Source organism: Pelophylax lessonae (assembly GCF_965119305.1).
Source record: "Pelophylax lessonae genome assembly, chromosome: 9".
Classification (NCBI taxonomy): Eukaryota; Metazoa; Chordata; class Amphibia; order Anura; family Ranidae; genus Pelophylax; species Pelophylax lessonae.
The window spans coordinates 125,059,094-125,074,577 of record NC_138776.1 but is presented as its reverse complement, the minus strand read 5'-3'; the positions used below and the strand labels follow the sequence as shown (position 1 = coordinate 125,074,577).

Sequence of the window (15,484 nt, the reverse complement as noted above, 5' to 3'; positions counted from 1 at the left end):
GGAGTTGTTTCTGGAAGCTGGCCGATAGTATAGCAAAGAGGATGGGGCCCTCTGAATCCAGTTTTCTGGAATTTAACTCCAGGAAAAAAAAATTTCACTTAGGGTCCTTTCACACGGCCGCTCCGTGTGAAAGGTCCGCTGCGGGACTTTTTTTTTTTTTTTTTCCACGGAGCGGATGACATTTCTGTCATCCGCTCCGTGTGCCCGCATATCATCCTATCCGTTTGCGGATGATATGCGGACATAATGTAAGTATATGGCACTGCGGATGTCAGCGGATGACACTGCTGACATCCGATTTTCCTTCCTTTCCGTTTTTTACACGGAAGAAAAAATGGGGTTCTGTTCCATTCGTAAAAACGTAACAGAACTGAAAGGAGGAAAATCGGATGTCAGCGGATGGTATTCCGCTGATACCTGCAGTGCCATTCACTTACATTATGTCCGCAAATCATCCGCAAACGGATGGGATGATTTGCGGACACACGGAGCGGCTGTGTGAAAGGACCCTTACTTTTAATCCTGTGTTTATACCTTCCTAAAATATGTAGTCCATTTTTAGGTTGGCTCTGTAGTTTCTGATAATTAGCAGATGCATTTTTTAAATTACAAGGTTACTGTAACGGAACCGCGACCCACACTGTACTTATGGGCTTCCATCAGTATACCGCTTCCTTCAGTCTTGAACATAAATATCAGATATTACAGCCACCCTACATACAAAGCTAGCTGACAACTTAGCTTGTATAAGTTCTGGACATCCCCCTCCTGATCAGATTACCCCACCAGGTCAGGTGCCTGATTACATTATCCTATGCAGATGAAATTGTGTACAGAAATACAATTAACTTGAACTAATTACCTAGCCATCTGGACAGAAACAATAGGTGAGTAAATCAGCATGATCAACAATGTGTGGAAGACAGGTGGTTGAGCTGATGATATTAGCATCTGCTATGAGTCTGCCTGTCTTGGGGTGACATGGACTTGAATCCAAAGTAACATTACTCCAAGGGCCCCACATATAGTGTCTGTCTTTCATTCCCAGTTATGGTGACTACCATCACAGTTACTTTCCTCTCTCTTCCGTTTTGTAAGACCGGTGGCCGTGTTGCCTTCTTTTTTACTGGCCACCGATCTTGTCACAACCCTGCTGTAGTATTTTCTACAGCGAGCAGGAAGTGATACAATCCCTCCTCCCTGTTGTTGGCGGACCAGTGAGGCTGAGACCAGCAATCTGATCTGCTAGTGTCTTCAGAATGACAGTCCAGGAGACTCCTGGTTTGTCCCACCTCCTATGTCCTCACAGGCTAGTGGTCCCGGCTCCTCCTCCCATTCAGTAGTAGCAGTATGTTCTGGGGCAGCTGCCAGTTTACTCACCGGCGACTCATGACTCATCCCTGGCTGCAACCAAATAGGGAAAAAGTACCTCGCATTCTACCTTATTTTGTTAATGATGGCTGCCAGCATAGACAAAAGGAAAGAGAGTGTACAGGCTCCCAGTACAGCAAACCTTTATTGTGAGGTAAAACCATTCAAATTTACACCCACAAAATCATCCAGTGCCTGTGTATATTGCCGTCACTAAGCTCCTCTGTATGCCGCAATTTTAAAGCATGACATGTTAGGTATCTACAGTATTTACTTGGCGTAACATCATCTTTCACATTTTACAAAAAATTGGGCTAACTTTACTTTTTTTTTTTTTTAATTAATAAAAGTGTATTTCTTCCAAAAAAATGCATTTTAAAGACCAAAATACAGTGTGACATAAAATATTGCAACAATCGCCATTTCATTCTCTAGGGTCCCTACTAAATATATATATATATATATATATATATATATATATATATATATAATGTTTGGGGGTTCTAAGTAATTTTTTAGCAAAAAATACTGATTTTAACTATCAAGCAACAAGTGTCAGAAAAAGGCTTAGGCATAAAGGGAAATTGGAAGCGGATTGGTTCCTCCGCAGAATTGTGACTAATGCCCCATACACACCTGAAGATTATCTGCAGACTTTTGTCTGCAGACTTACCTTTTCTATTTAGTGCAAGGGCCTGCTGGATTGCATACAAATTGAAAGTGTTTAGGTTTGACCTCATATTATATGGTTTTGGTAAGTCTGCAGACAAAAGTATGCAGATAATCTGCACGTGTATATGGGGCATAATTTTGCACTCTAGCTTTAGTAAATAAACCCCTATATGGGCAATTTCTTTCTTTCTTATGGGTTATGATTTGGAGCGATTTGCACCGTCAGCCATGACATCATCCCCTTCAGCCTAAAACAGAGGGAATTCATCAGATTGTCTGTGTATTATACATGCTTATCTGGACTCTTAAAACTTGGAGTCTAGCTTTCTGGTAAGCAAGTATTTCATATGATTCACGGTGTACCTGGGTGAGGTCTCATAGATTATCCATTCACCTATTGGACATTCAACAAGAGACTTCAGCTCACCGTCACTTATTTATTCCTTTTTGGAGTACTGCATGAACTTTTTCTAAATTGACTTTTTCTTCTTATTTTGTTTCACCTTGATTGTTTAGCGCGGCAACATATGACAGGTATCCATGCCCACAGCGTCAGCGGCCTATCTCAGCTGTCAGCAGAGCCGCCTCCATGCACAGCGCAACATGGGAGGAGAGGACAGTGGCAGGTAGTCTCTGCTAGGAGAGCATATGCTCGGCTAGAGGAGCTTCAACTGGAGCATGAAATGTCATCTTGACAGCGGCATACAGAGGAGCTCAGTAATGTGATATACACAGGCAGTGGATGATGTGCAGAAGAGGAGGAGGAGAAGATCCCAAGTGGTCCTTTTAAAGGAAAGAAGCTTTAAGGAGTGCACGCTGCTGGATAAATTCACAGATGCTGATATACTGCAGAAGTTCCCGTAATCCAAGCCAGTTATCATGGAGCTCTATACCTAACTCATAGGGTACCATGACCCCTTAACACAGACAAGTCATGCCATACCATACCAGCCATGACTAAATTGCAGGATGTGACGTTCATGCGAGATGCTTGCGATAACTTTTCGCACAGTTTCATGCGATAATTAAGGTGTTACTAAACCCACAACAGTAAAATCTGTCTACAGATGAAGAATAGCATGCTTGTTATACTCACTGTGTAACTTAGATGACTAATTCTCTGCATTGTATAAAAAGGCTGTGTGATCCGGTATGCACAGATACTCCTGATCCTGCAAGTTCACTCTGGACAAGTCCAGATAAGCACAGTAAGAGTAGTTCAGCTGCACATGCTCAGTTTGGTCTCTATTGCTCAGAGTACACTTCCTGGTTTTAGCTGAGCTATTCAGGTCACATGGTATTAACATCACATGATGTGGGCATGTATACAGATCTTAAAAGACAGCCCAGTCCCTCCCTACTCCTCCATGCCCAGTAACTAAAAAAGAACACAGTGGGTGGGATGTCACATCTTGATTGATGGATGATTTTTTTTTTTTTCTTGGGAGGGTACATGTGATCAGCACAGGACCAATCAGCACTGTCCAGACATGTTCAGACAGAGAATTAAGGGTCTTGCTGCCTGGTAGGACAATCGCAGGAGAAATTAAAACTCCTACAAACTATCAGCACTCACTGATACAAGTCACAAAATTGCTCTAATTGTTATATACTGCTGATGAGAAAAGGTATTTAGCAGTTTATATTTTTAATAAAATAACTGCATTTCTATATTCTGCGTAATGTGGGAGACCAGATATAGTAAATGCAGGATCTGGGTTTAGTAACTACTTGTCAACCAGCCGCCGCCTATATAGCCCAGCTCCACTCAGGCGAGCGACGCAGGTCTACATCGTTTTGCCTGCCCGGGCCACCCTGCCGCAGTAAATAGGCAGCGGGTGGTCGGGAAGTGGTTAACCCTCTGTCTTTACGATCACTTTAATACATTTTTATTTTAATACGCTTTAAATAAAAAAAAAAACCCTCTGTTGTGTTATTCTAATGTAAGTGTAAATATACTGTATGTATATCACTCACTTACTGTCCAGGAAAACAGTATGTTAGGGTAGGGTAATCTCTCTAATGGAGTCCTGGATAGCAGTAAAAATGAATTCCTCCCTAAAAACGAAAAACAAAAAAAAGTCACTTTCAGCAGGCATTCATCCAATTTTCAGAACCTCTGATAAAGCAAGGTACATGAAAATCACAAGAGAAAACTTACTAATGGATGTGACTCAGAATGAAAGGGGAAATAAAACTGAATGTGCATGATAGTCAGATGCTTCAAAATACCAAGAATAGAAACATAGATATATTCTGTAACACCATATACAGCGAGCAAAATAAGTATTGAACGCCTTAGCATTTTTCAAGGTAAATATATTTCTAAAGGTGCTATTGACATCAAATTTTCACAACTAGTCGGTACCAACCCATGCAATCAATACATACAAAGAAACTAAAACAAATGAGTTCAGAAATAAAGTTGTGTAATAAAATTGAATGACACAGGGAAAAAGTATTGAACACGCTAACTGAACTGAATTTAATATTTTGTTTAAAATCCTTTGTTGGTAATGACAGCTTCAAGACACCTCCTGTATGGAGAAACTAGTTACTAGCATTCCTCAGGTGTCATTTCGGCCCATTCCTTCACACAGTCAGTCTTCAAATCTTGAAGGTTCTATGGGCCTCTTCTATGAACTCTGATCCTTAGTTCTTTCCATAGATTTTCTTTTGGATCCAAGTCAGGGAATTGGCTGGGCCATTCTAGCAGCTTTTTTTCTTTCTTTGAAACCAATTGAAAGTTTCTTTGGCTTTGCTTTTGGGATCATTGTCTTCCTGAAATGTCCGCCCTCGTTTCATCTTCATCATTCTGGAAGATGGCAGCAGATTTTTATCAAGAATGTCTTAGTACATTTTTTTATTCATCCTTCCTTCAAAGATATGAAGTTTACCATTCCTGTATGCTGAAAAACAGCCCCACGCCATGATGTTCCCACCTCCAAACTGCACTGTTGGTATGGTGTTTTGGGGTGATGCGTAGGGCCATTTTACCTCCCAACATGGTGTGTATTACAAAGCTTTCAATATTGGTCTCATCTGACCAGACTATATTCTCCCAGTATTTCACAGGCTTGTCTAAATGTTGTTCAGCAAACTTTAAACAAGCTTCAACATGTTTTTTTTTAGCAATGGAGTCTCGTGTGGTGAGCGTGCATACAGGCCATTGGCAAATATGTGCCTTACTTTTGTTTTCAATGAAACAATTGTACCAGCTAATTCCAGGTCTTTCTAAAGCTCTCCACAAGTGGTCCTTGGCTCTTGGACAACTTTTCTGATAATTATTTTCACTCCTCTGTCAGAAATCTTGCAAAAAGCATCTGGTCATTACTGGTTTCTGGTGAAATGGTGTTCTTCCTACTTTCGGACTAAGGCCCCAACAGTGCTCACTGGAACATTCAGAAGTTTAGAAATCCTTCTGTAACCAATGCCATCAGTATGCTTTGCAACAATAAGGTTGCAAAGGTCTTGAGAGAGAGCTCTTTGCTTTTACCCATTATGAGATGTTTGTGTGACACCTTGGTAATGAGACACCTTTTTAAAGGCCATCAGTTGAGACTGAAATAGCTGATATTAATTTGCACTGACAAGGGGCAAAATTGCTTTCTAATTACTGATAGATTTCAACTAGTGTCTTGGCTTCCCATGCCTTTTTGCACCTCCCTTTCTTCATGTGTTCAATACTTTTTTCCTGTATCATTCAATTTTTTATGGTGACGTGTTTAATACTTATTTTACCTGCTGTATATTATTGTCTCAAAGTTTTCTATGAAGCCTATTCCCTTTTTAAATACTGTGCTTTACCCTTATACATACTGCCTAATACAAGAAAAAAAAAAAAAGAAGAAACACCATAGTACGTATTAGTGATCCCGTGAGGAAATATGTCCACAAATGAGGAATAGACTCTTTGCTTTGTCATGGCTTTGTAATGATATGCAAGCCCCTGCTGCCCCAATAGACCATTCAGAGCAATGCAACGGGAGTCCTAGCAAAACCTACCCTAGGACTGTGTTCTAGGCAGAGGTCACATTCTTTACAATACTAGGAAGCACATGGTATTTACAAAGGACTTTGGAGCAACAGATTGGACTGGTGAAGATCAGCAGGTGGAGTTCTTTACTTAAAAGATTCTCATAGGCTAAGTACACACAGGGGTTAATTTACTAAAACCAGAGAATGTAAAATCTGGTGCAGCTGTGCATGGTAGCCAATCAGTTTCTAACATCAGCTTGTTCAATTAAGCTTTGACAAAAAACCCAGAAGCTGATTGGTTTCTATGCAGAGCTGCACCAAATGTTGCACTCTCCAGTTTTAGTAAATCAACCCCATTGCAGCAGTTCCTAAAAGGCATTCTGCAGTGGACCACTTCTGAAAGAGCGGATCAAGCAGCAACTTGAATGCTTGTTTTTTTGCTTTGTTTTCTTTTCTGAACAGCAATTTTAAATGAAACCAATGTGCAGCAACCATTTGGCGAAGCATTTTCCTGACAGTTGTGGTGTGGCCTCAATGACTGTAATAGGCGAGGTTGACAGACAATAATGCCGCTGAACTTGACAAGCTGTGTTAAATTTGCTTTGTGTTGTGGCATGTATCTAGCCCCTTCAGCTGTATGTTAGGTTTTAGGAGAGCGATCTGGGGGGCAGGAAAATCACAGCTCAGCTATCAGCTTTTATGGCCCTTTAGCCGCCTGTGTGAAGGAGGCCTTAAAATGTTACTAAACCCACAACAGTAAAATCAGTCTTTTAGTGCAAAATAGCATGCTTGTAATACTCACTGTGGAACCTAAGGGGTCCTCCGCATTGTGTAAAAGACTCCTGAAGGCAAAGATCCTCCCCCTCTTGCATTGCCCCCAAAACATGTCCGGATAAGACAGGGTTAGTGTAGTCAAGCCTGCACATACTCAGTTTGGTGTGTATTGCTAGAAAGCTTTTCTTTCTTGGGGGAGTGCATGTGATTAGCACAGCGCCAATTAGAACTGCCCAGACAGAGGGTCAGGGGTCCTACATCCTAATAGGATGGCTGGCACCCTGTGGTGGGTTGCTGGCTGTCTGGCACCCTGTGGTGGGTGGGTGAGTGGGTGACACCCTGTGGTGAGTGGCTGGCTGGCACCCTGTGGTGGGTGGGTGGGTGGCTGGCACAGGGGCTGTGGGTGGGTGGCTGGTACAGGGTCTGTGGGCAGCTGGCTGGTACAGTGCCGCTGGCTGGTACAGGACCTGTTGGTGGCTGGCTGGTACAGGGACTGTGGGTGGCTGTCTGGCACCCTGTGGTGGGTGGGTGGGTGGGTGGCTGGCACCCTGTGGTTAGTGGGTTGTCATGGTCTTACCTTCTTGCTGTTCTCCTTCGTTTGACATGTGCTGGCGGCCATCTTGGTTTCTGGGTTTCTTGTAGCCTCCCACCCTGCGGCTCCTCCTTCCCTCTGGGAGGAGCTGGATACCTAGCTCATATATATAGGAGGTCTGTGGCTTCAGTTCCCTGCTTGGTCCTCCTGTGTTCACATGCTACTAAGACTGCTGCTACTTCTGGTTCCTGTTCCTGGCTTCGTCTGACTACCCTGCTGGTTCCTGATCCTGGCTTCGTCTGACTACCCTGCTGGTTCCTGACCCCTGGCTTCGCAAAGACTCTGCATCGGTTTCGCCATCCGTTTGGACTTTTGCTTTATAGCTTGTTTTTCAATAAAGCTTTCTTATTTTCACTTATCTGTTGTTGTACGTCTGGTTCATGGTTCCGTGACATTAGGACCAAGCCATGAATTCTGACGGTACAGGGCCATCCTCGCTACCCACGCTGGTTGCCAGACTTGATCAGCAGGATCACCTGTTGGGTCGGTTCGCCGTGGCGTTGCAAACCCTGCTTGAACGCACGGTACCACAGGCCACAAATTCTGACGGTGCAGGGCCATCCTCACTACCCACGCTGGTTGCCAGACTTGATCAGCAGGATCACCTGTTGGGTCAGTTCGCCGTGGCGTTGCAAACCCTGCTTGAACGCACGGTTCATTTCGCTCCCGTCTACCCCGACACCTGTTGTTGCGCCTGCTGTGTTTCGGGGTATGTCCGGTTCTGCCCCCCTTCCACAGCGCTTTGGGGGAGAGCCAACTCAGTGCCGAGGTTTCCTTAACCAGGTGGGCATTTATTTCGAGTTGCTGCCACATGCCTTTCCTACTGAGAGATCAAAGGTGGGCTTCTTAATCTCGCTGCTCTCGGACAAGGCCTTGGCCTGGGCCAGCCCTTTATGGGAGAACAACAATCCGGTGGTTGCCGAGTTTTCCGGTTTTGTTGCTTCTCTTCGGAAGGTATTCGATGTGCCGGCTCGTGCTGCCTCTGCTGCGAAGCTCCTTATGTCCATCAGACAGGGTTCACGATCCGTAGCTGAATACGCCATTGAGTTTCGTACCCTGGCAGCAGAGGTGGGCTGGAATAATGAGGCTCTGGTCGCTGCTTTCTCTCATGGTCTCTCGGATGCCTTGAAGGATGAGGTTGCAGCTAAGGACCTACCAGTGGAGCTCGAGTCTCTTATATCTTTCCTGATTTTGATTGACACCAGACTCAGGGAGAGACCTTCCTTTAAGGAGAGTCTGCGGAGGCCTCCTAACAGATTGGCGCCTACCTTTGTTGTCCCACCCGTGCCTCCCTCTCCTCCCACGCCTCCTGGGGATGACTTGTCTGGGGGTGAACCCATGCAGCTGGGGTTTGCTCGCCTGTCCGAGGGGGAGAGGGTACTCCGGAGACGCGAAGGGCCGATGCATGTACTGTGGTCTCGGTGGGCATTTTAGGTTGGCATGTCCGAACCGTCCAGGGAAACGCTCGCACCTGAGATCCTGTCGGGGGCAGATCTTGGGTGGAGTCTCCTCGTCCCCGGTTTCCCGTGTTGACAAACCACTGATCACTGTTGTCCTTTCCTGGGTCGGGGGCTCGGTGACGACCCAGGCGTTGGTGGACTCTGGTGCTGGTGGTTTGTTCATTGATAGTGTGTTCGCTGCCGCCAATTCCATTCCTCTGCAGGCTCGAGGTTCTCCTCTGGCTCTTGAGGCGATAGACGGCAGACCCCTTCTGCCGCCACACGTGACTCATGAGACCCTTCCAGTGGGGTTAGCCATTGGTGCCGTCCACAGAGAGTCGGTCTGCTTCCAGGTTATTTCGTCTCCACACTACTCGGTGGTCTTGGGGTACCCCTGGCTCCAGAAGCATAATCCGATTTTCGATTGGAGATCGGCCGAGATCCTCTCGTGGTCACCGCAGTGTGGGGCTAGTTGCATCCATGGGCCTGTCAAGTTGCTGTGTACTTCCTCGGACTCTCTGTTGCCCCCCGAATACGAGGAGTACCGGGATGTATTCGATAAGGTGCGCGCGGTTGCCCTACCTCCGCACCGCCCATACGATTGTGCCATCGAGTTACAATCTGGTGCCGTTCCTCCTCGTGGCAAAGTCTATCCACTGTCGGTAGCGGAGAATGAGGCCATGGAGGAGTACGTGAGGGAGGCGCTTTCACGTGGACACATTCGCAAATCCTCGTCCCCGGCAGGGGCTGGATTTTTCTTTGTGAAAAAGAAGGGCGGTGAGTTGAGGCCTTGCATCGATTACAGGGGTCTCAATCGCATCACGATCAAGAACGCTTACCCGATACCCTTGATTTCCGAGCTGTTCGATCGCCTTAAAGGGGCCACGGTCTTTACCAAACTCGACCTGAGGGCGGCATATAACCTCGTAAGGATCAAGGCGGGCGATGAGTGGAAGACCGCGTTTAACACCAGGACCGGTCATTATGAATCCTTGGTTATGCCCTTTGGGCTGTGCAATGCGCCCGCAGTCTTTCAGGAATTCATCAACGATGTTTTCCGTGACCTGTTGCAGCAGTGTGTGGTGGTCTACCTGGATGACATCTTGATATATTCTGAGTCCATGGAGACCCACATTCTGGATGTCAAACGAGTGTTGCAACGGTTACGAGAGAACAAGCTGTTCGGTAAGCTTGAGAAATGCGAATTTCACCGATCCCAGGTAACCTTCTTAGGTTACATCATTTCCGCTGAGGGGTTCTCCATGGATCCTGAGAAGGTTTCGGCTGTCTTACAGTGGCCCCAGCCCAGTGGTCTTCGCTCCCTGCAGCGCTTTTTGGGCTTCGCCAATTATTATCGGAAGTTCATCAGGGACTTTTCCATGCTAGCCAAGCCTCTCACGGATCTGACCAGGAAGGGCAGTAATTCCCAGGTCTGGCCGCCCGAGGCCATCCGAGCTTTTGAAGCTCTAAAGTCCGCCTTTGTGTCGGCTCCGATTCTGTCGCATCCCAACCCTGGGTTGCCCTTTGTCCTCGAGGTGGACGCGTCTGAGACGGGAGTAGGCGCCCTTCTGTCTCAGCGTAGAACACCAGAGGGTCCTCTGCTTCCTTGTGGGTTTTACTCCCGGAAACTGTCTTCCGCGGAGTGCAACTACCAGATTGGTGACAGGGAGTTATTGGCCATCGTGCAGGCTCTTAAAGAATGGAGGCACTTGCTCGAGGGTTCGGTGGTTCCGGTCCTCATCCTGACGGACCACAAGAATCTGACCTACCTCTCTGAGGCCAAGAGATTGACACCACGTCAGGCCAGATGGGCTCTGTTCTTGTCACGTTTTAATTACGTGGTCTCCTACCTACCCGGTTCCAAGAACATCAGGGCGGATGCCTTATCACGGCAGTACTCCGACCTGTCCAGGGAGGAGTCGATTCCGACTTCGGTCATACCTCCGAATCAGATCCTGGCTGCCATTCGCACCAGCCTGACCTCTCCCCTGGGTGAGCAGATTTTGGCGGCTCAATCTGGTGCTCCCTCTGGGAGACCCAACGGCAGATGTTTTGTGCCTGAGGAGTTGCGCACTCGGTTGTTGCGAACCTACCATAACTCCAAGACCGCGGGGCATCCTGGAAAGAATCAGCTGTCCTGGGCTGTTTCACGTCTGTTCTGGTGGCCTTCCCTACGTTCCGACATCGCCGCATATGTAGCGGCATGCTCCGTTTGTGCCCAGAGTAAGTCCCCTCGGCACCTTCCGTTGGGCCTTCTGCAACACTTAGCCACCGGGGAGCGCCCATGGTCACACCTGGGGATGGATTTCATTGTGGACCTCCCTGCATCCCGAGGCCATACGGTCATTCTCATGATTGTGGATCGGTTTTCCAAAATGTGTCACTGTGTTCCTCTCAAGAAGTTACCCTCTGCACAGGAGTTGGCCACGATTTTTGCCAGGGAGGTCTTCCGGTTGCACGGTTTGCCCAAGGAGATTGTGTCGGATCGGGGGAGTCAGTTTGTGTCCAGGTTCTGGCGCGCCTTTTGCTCCCAGTTGGGGATTCATCTCTCCTTCTCCTCGGCCTACCACCCTCAGTCCAATGGGGCCGCAGAACGTTCCAATCAGGCCTTGGAGCAATTCCTTCGTTGCTATGTCTCCGATCACCAAGACAATTGGGTTGACCTCCTGCCTTGGGCTGAGTTTGCCAGGAACACGGCGGTGAACTCTTCCTCTGGGACGTCTCCCTTCATGGCCAACTATGGGTTCCAACCTGCCGTGTTACCGGAGGTATTCTCTCCCCAGGATATTCCGGCTGTGGAGGATCACCTTTCCGTCCTACGTGCTTCTTGGGTACAGATCCAGAAGTCCCTTGAGGTCTCTGCGCAGCGCCAGAGACTCCAGGCTGATCGCAGACGAGCGCCTGCTCCTTCCTACCAGGCCGGAGACCGTGTATGGTTGTCCACCCGCAACCTCAACCTTCGAGTGCCCACTCCCAAGCTGGCGCCTCGCTTTGTTGGTCCCTTCCGAGTGCTTCGCAGGGTAAACCCGGTAGCCTATGCCCTTGCGCTTCCTCGTGGCATGCGGATCTCCAACGTGTTTCATGTCTCCCTGTTGAAGCCTCTGGTGTGTAATCGTTTCACTTCCTCGGTTCCTCGGCCTCGTCCGGTCCGAGTGGGCAATCGTGAGGAGTATGAGGTGAGCAATATCCTGGACTCACGCCTGGTCCGCGGTCGGGTGCAGTTTTTGGTTCATTGGCGTGGTTATGGTCCAGAGGAGCGTTCCTGGGTTCCCTCCGCAGATGTCCATGCTCCTGCCTTGCTCCGAGCCTTCCATGCACGCTTCCCTCAGAAACCGTTCTTTACTCCGCGGAGGAGGGGCCCTTGAGGGGGAGGTACTGTCATGGTCTTACCTTCTTGCTGTTCTCCTTCGTTTGACATGTGCTGGCGGCCATCTTGGTTTCTGGGTTTCTTGTAGCCTCCCACCCTGCGGCTCCTCCTTCCCTCTGGGAGGAGCTGGATACCTAGCTCATATATATAGGAGGTCTGTGGCTTCAGTTCCCTGCTTGGTCCTCCTGTGTTCACATGCTACTAAGACTGCTGCTACTTCTGGTTCCTGTTCCTGGCTTCGTCTGACTACCCTGCTGGTTCCTGATCCTGGCTTCGTCTGACTACCCTGCTGGTTCCTGACCCCTGGCTTCGCAAAGACTCTGCATCGGTTTCGCCATCCGTTTGGACTTTTGCTTTATAGCTTGTTTTTCAATAAAGCTTTCTTATTTTCACTTATCTGTTGTTGTACGTCTGGTTCATGGTTCCGTGACATGGGTGGCTGGCACAGGGGCTGTGGCTGGCTGGTACAGGGCCTGTGGGTGGCTGGCTGGCTGGTACAGTGCCTGTGGCTGGCTGGCCTGGGCAGGCAGAGGTAAAAGTGTCAGGTATTGAAGTGGATAATGTTGAAAACTATCTGAAAAATATTCAAATTTGCAGGCAAATTTCAAATACAGTGATTGGGCCATTGAATGTTAGATTGAAAGAACGTTTTGATATTTGTCAGAATTTTCGTTTGTTTTTCCATTTATGTATGACCAGCTTAAAGCTCACTACACGCAATACAATCTGATTAGAATGCATCTGAATCTTCTTTAGGCCTCATGCACACACTGAGATGATAAAAACGCTGCTTTTACTGGTAATCGACTTTTTTTTTTTTTCAGGCTGTAAAAGTGCCTCTATATTACTTGTGTGTCCATGCACAGATAGGTGTTTACAGGCTGAAAAAAAAAAAAGATATCACCTGCGTTACTTTAACTGACAATTGCGCAGTCATGCGATGTTGTACCCAAATTATTTTTTATTTTTTTGCGCTGTAAACAAAAAAAGACAGACATAAAGCAATATTTTTTTACTTGCTGCTATAAAACATATCCAATAATTAAAATGCAAAAAATCAAGTTGATTCATCAATTTAGGCCAATATGTATTCTGCTACATATTTTTGGTAAAGAAAATCCCAAAAAGTGTATATTGATTGGTTTGTGCAAAATTGATAGCGCCTACAAACTATGGGATAGATTTATGGATCTTTTAATTTTTTTCATTGTTTTTTTTAGTAATGGCGGCAGACGGCAATTTTTAGCGGGACTGCGACATTGTGGCGGACAAATCTGACACTAAGTGACACTTTTTGGGGACCAGTGACACTAATATAGTGATCAATGACATTGGCAGGAAAGGGGCTAACATCAGGGGCTATCAAAGGGTTAAGTGTGCTCCTAGGGAGAGCCGAAAAAACGGAAGACAAGTTTGGAAATGTTCTGCAGAACGAACGATAAATTTAAAACTTAATGTGTTTCCTGTCCAAACTGTTTGCACTAGGCATGTGTGAAAAAAACAAACAAAAAAATGATTAATTTATGTCCAATGAACGATTTATCGGTCATTACATGATGGCACTATCGTTTGTTCTCAGGGCCAATTGTTAGTTTTTTCGAAAATGAGTTTGAACGATTTTTCGTATAGTTTATGGCCGGTGTAACGTTAAAAAACCATACCCCGTGGAGAAACCATACCCTCGTCACTTCCGGGCTGAAACAGCTGAGCAGCGCAGCAGTGCGCATGCTCAGAGCCCCGGATACGTGATTGAACATTAAAGAATTAGACAAGTGCGCATGCTCGGTGGGCATGAAATTCTCACGGCACTGTGTCTAATGTAAAACTTGCGGCGTTTACATTAAAACAGCTCATCTGAAACGTAAATCATCTCCGCTCTTCGCCCTGTCACTGCCCTCATCTCCGGTAATAAATATAAAAGCGGTGGCGGGTGTATGTGATGTAAATGTGACGGCGATCGCGGCTCCGTGATCCGCTTTTATATTTATTACCGGAGATGAGGGCAGTGACAGGGCGAAGAGCGGAGATGATTTACGTTTCAGATGAGCTGTTTTAATGTAAGCGCCGCAAGTTTAACTACCGTGAGAAATCCATACCCTCCGTAGCGGAACCGGAAGTGACGAGGGTATGGTTTTCTCACGGGTATGGATTTTTAACGGTGTTCCGTTAAAAATCCATACCCGTGAGAAAACCATACCCTCGTCACTTCCGGTTCCGCTACGGAGGGTATGGATTTCTCACGGTAGTTAAACTTGCGGCGCTTACATTAAAACAGCTCATCTGAAACGTAAATCATCTCCGCTCTTCGCCCTGTCACTGCCCTCATCTCCGGTAATAAATATAAAAGCGGATCACGGAGCCGCGATCGCCGTCACATTTACATCACATACACCCGCCACCGCTTTTATATTTATTACCGGAGATGAGGGCAGTGACAGGGCGAAGAGCGGAGATGATTTACGTTTCAGATGAGCTGTTTTAATGTAAACGCCGCAAGTTTTACATTAGACACAGTGCCGTGAGAATTTCATGCCCACCGAGCATGCGCACTTGTCTAATTCTTTAATGTTCAATCACGTATCCGGGGCTCTGAGCATGCGCACTGCTGCGCTGCTCAGCTGTTTCAGCCCGGAAGTGACGAGGGTATGGTTTCTCCACGGGGTATGGTTTTTTAACGTTACAGTAGGGAAGGTCAGCTGATCTCTGGGTAGACTGACAGAACAGTGTGCCCCGCTCAGCTGAGCCTCATCCCAGGGAAAGTTTTGTTTGGCCCGCAGCCTACACGTGCATCCAGCTGGGGGCGGAGCTCCGATGAGTGACAGTCCATGTGCAGCCAGCTGGGGGCGGAGCTCGGAGGAGTGAAAGGACAAGCATGTCTCGGATACTGATCGTTGGAGCAGGGCTGACAGGGAGCCTGTGTGCTCATCTCCTGAGGAAGGAAGGGGCCGGCCGCCTTCAGCTGGCAGTGTGGGATAAAGCTCGGGGAGCAGGTAATAGAGAGGATGCAATGTTTACATAACACCATGCTGTGACTCCCCTCCCCTTCTCCATATTATGTATATGGACACAGGACTCTATGGTGTTCCCTCACAGCAGCTCTCCTCTCTCTACAAGGTCACTGTCCTCACTTCTCCATAGAGCAGGGATATGCAAACTGTGGCCCTCCAGATGTTGCAGAACTAAATGTCCCATGAGGCATAACAATACTGGCAGCCACAAGCATGACACCTAGAGTCAGAGGCATTATGGGGCTTGTAGTTTTGCAACAGCTGGAGGGCCACAGTTTGCATA

General features: G+C 47.1%; 1 protein-coding gene across 3 annotated transcripts in view; it reads left to right on the top strand.

Moving 5' to 3' along the window:
• Positions 1-15,021: 15,021 nt before the first annotated feature.
• RNLS (renalase, FAD dependent amine oxidase) overlaps positions 15,022-15,484 on the top strand; it is a 261,871-nt gene continuing 261,408 nt past the window's right edge. For all 3 annotated transcript variants that reach the window (XM_082268172.1, XM_082268171.1, XM_082268170.1), the window contains exon 1: positions 15,022-15,183. In XM_082268172.1, the coding sequence (XP_082124298.1) occupies positions 15,066-15,183 (118 nt within the window). In that variant the 5' untranslated portion in view covers positions 15,022-15,065. The remainder of the gene's footprint in view (positions 15,184-15,484) is intronic.